Source organism: Olea europaea, unplaced genomic scaffold (genome assembly GCF_002742605.1).
Source record: "Olea europaea var. sylvestris unplaced genomic scaffold, O_europaea_v1 scaffold14354, whole genome shotgun sequence".
In the NCBI taxonomy this organism is placed as follows: Eukaryota; Viridiplantae; Streptophyta; class Magnoliopsida; order Lamiales; family Oleaceae; genus Olea; species Olea europaea.
Genome location: NW_019231892.1, coordinates 1 through 2781, shown reverse-complemented (window position 1 = coordinate 2781; position 2781 = coordinate 1). Strand labels below are relative to the sequence as shown.

General features: G+C 34.3%; 1 protein-coding gene across 1 annotated transcript; it reads left to right on the top strand.

The window, feature by feature from the left end:
* Positions 1-1047: 1047 nt before the first annotated feature.
* LOC111376006 (aquaporin NIP6-1-like) lies at positions 1048-2749 on the top strand (the record flags this gene model as incomplete). The annotated part of the gene is made up of 4 exons (XM_022998934.1): positions 1048-1316; positions 1878-2102; positions 2384-2578; positions 2645-2749. Coding segments are annotated over exons 1-4 (756 nt in total), but the record flags the coding sequence as incomplete, so codon positions are not given.
* Positions 2750-2781: the final 32 nt, after the last annotated feature.

The window sequence follows — 2781 nt, the reverse complement described above, 5'->3', positions numbered from 1 at the left end:
TTGTTTGTTATATAAAATCAGTGTTCTAAATAGTGCGCGCATTTGCGCGAGGCGAGGCAATGCACGAGGCGAGGCTAAGGCGCTATGCACTTGCTTGGCGTCTTATTTGGCGGTAATGGAAGAGGTCAACAGATGTGAGGTGAGGCTAAGGCTCCAATGTGCTCCTAGACGTGCATTATTAGGTTTTTTTACTTTCTTATTTTTTTTTTCTTTACAATTCTTTTAAGTCAAAACTTATAATTATTAAATAATTTATAATTATTAAATAAATTTTTTATTAAAATTTTAAAATAATATTAAAATAAGAAAATGCTTTTTAACCCTTTTTTTCGCATTTGCCTCGCCTAATCTCACATTGTCTTTAGATTGGCATCAACGTATCGTCGCGCATTACACCTTTTAGAACATTGTATAAAATCTTGAAGCCAAAACCTCTCTGTTTTGACAAACTAGGTAACTAAAAGACAGTAGTCGACTCCATATTAATTGAATGCAGAGATACTAAAAAAAAAAAAAAAAAGTTAATTATGTAATGTTAACAGGTGTACCATGATTACTGTCCAAATCTATACATTGTTTCAAATTTCTAACTTTAAAGAAATTCTAGTAATTTCACGCCTGTCAAAAGGAAATTTCTCCGAACCTTTCTCGATAGGGGCTAGCAAGAGGAAATTCCAGTGCTAACTACTTCCCCTTTCCTATACCTATAATTTTCAACTACAAGAAAATATCGTGTGATATCTTGAGATTCTTTAAGTTACGTTCGATTTTGCTTAAAAAATTGATAAAATTAAATCAAAATTAATAATTATTTTTAATCACACATTTTATGGGATCTAAGATTTTTATCAACTTTTCAACATCGTTTCATTAGTTTTTATCATAATCTATTAAAAAAAACTGATTTTTAGAAAGGGGGGAAAAAAAAGAACAAAAAAAAAGAGAGAGGATGAAGTCAACCCTGATCCCCTTGGAGGCCACTATAAATATTATTCTAAAGGCTTCAGCCTTGAAAATTAAAAGACAGACTGTGTCTATATTGTTCTGTTCTCTTGTAGATTAAAATTTGGAGTTTTTACTTAGTGATGGATGGTGAGGATATTGCATCAGCTCCTTCAACACCTGTAACACCAGGGACTCCAGGTGCTCCTCTCTTTCGAGATTTCAAAAGGGACAATAATTGCTTTAATGGTAGAAAATCATCTCTTCTTAAGAGCAGCAAATGCTTTAGTGCTGAAGCTTGGGAATTGGAAGAAGGGAGTTTCCCCCCTGTCTCTTGTGCATTGCCCCCACATTCTGTCTCTCTTGCAAGAAAGGTGTGCATGAACAACTCTACTAAATCATCTTGTCTAATTTTCGTTTTATTTTATTTTTTTATTATTTTTTTTTCTTGAAGGCCTTTTAATAGGTGACAATGATATTTGTGTTAAGTTGTGGAACCTAATTATTGTTGAGCCATAATTATTGCTGCTTCGCAGAGATGGTCGCGGATCAAATTAAGGGCTATTTACGAATTTATATTTTTGTAAAATTAAATGAAGGAATAGGAGTCTATATAAAATTTGATTTTAACCTAATTTATCTTATAAATAGATAGCAGACCTTAGACTTTATTTATTATCATCAAATGGAGAGAGAGAGATTGGAGAAAATATGATTGATATTTTTTCTTGTAAACCTTTTTTCATCATAGTGAATTATTGTAGTGACAGGACAGGACGTAGTCTCATACTGAGACAAACCTCTATAAATCTTGCGTGCTTTGTTTGTTTATTTCTTTCTATAACTTGATTGTTCTTGATGGGATAGAATTAGGGTTTATAATTCAGAACAATTTGAAGTTGGGATTCTCGACTGATATATATGTTTCTTACCAGATGGGAGCTGAGTTTATAGGTACCCTCATACTTATCTTCACTGGAACAGCCACTGCCATTGTGAACCAAAAGACAAACGGATCGGAAACCCTTATTGGCCTGGCAGCCTCCACCGGGCTGGCGGTGATGGTAGTCATACTCTCCACTGGTCACATTTCTGGAGCTCATCTCAATCCTGCTATCACCATTGCCTTTGCTGCTCTCAAGCATTTTCCATGGAAACATGTAAGCCCCTCTTTGACAGCCATTATCCAAAAATTATTTTTTTCTACGTACTCATTTTCAAAACATTTTTCTACTTTTAACCACACATTCTTCCAAAATTCACCATTCAAAACTTTGTTTTTACCAAATAATAGCCATTAAATAGGGCCTAAATTTACATTCATGGCTGACTGATAGTATTAGAAACTGTTAACAAAAAAGCTAAACTCTTGTCTGTTTCATGTCAACTATGGTGCTCTATCACATTGGATTGATTCAACTTTAATTTAATTTGGGTGCAGGTTCCTTCTTACATTGGAGCCCAAGTAATGGCATCATTAACTGCTTCATTTCTGGTAAAAGGGATTTTCAATTCTATGATGGGTGGGGGAGTAACAGCTCCTTCAGGGGGATATGCTCAAGCTTTTGCTTTGGAATTTATTATCACTTTCAACCTCATGTTTGTTCTTACAGCAGTAGCCACAGATACAAGAGCTGTAAGTCTCCCTCTCTCTAGTTACTTTCGAGATATATAATTAAATTATGAGTAAATTCCTCCATAGGTTCCAACTTTTTTCATAAATATGGCAACCATGTCCCCAATATTTAGTTTGTACTTCCATATTCCCAAACTTCTAATAGCGTACGCACAATATCCTCACCTTATGGTAAATGTCAATTTAGACGTTAAATGTCCATG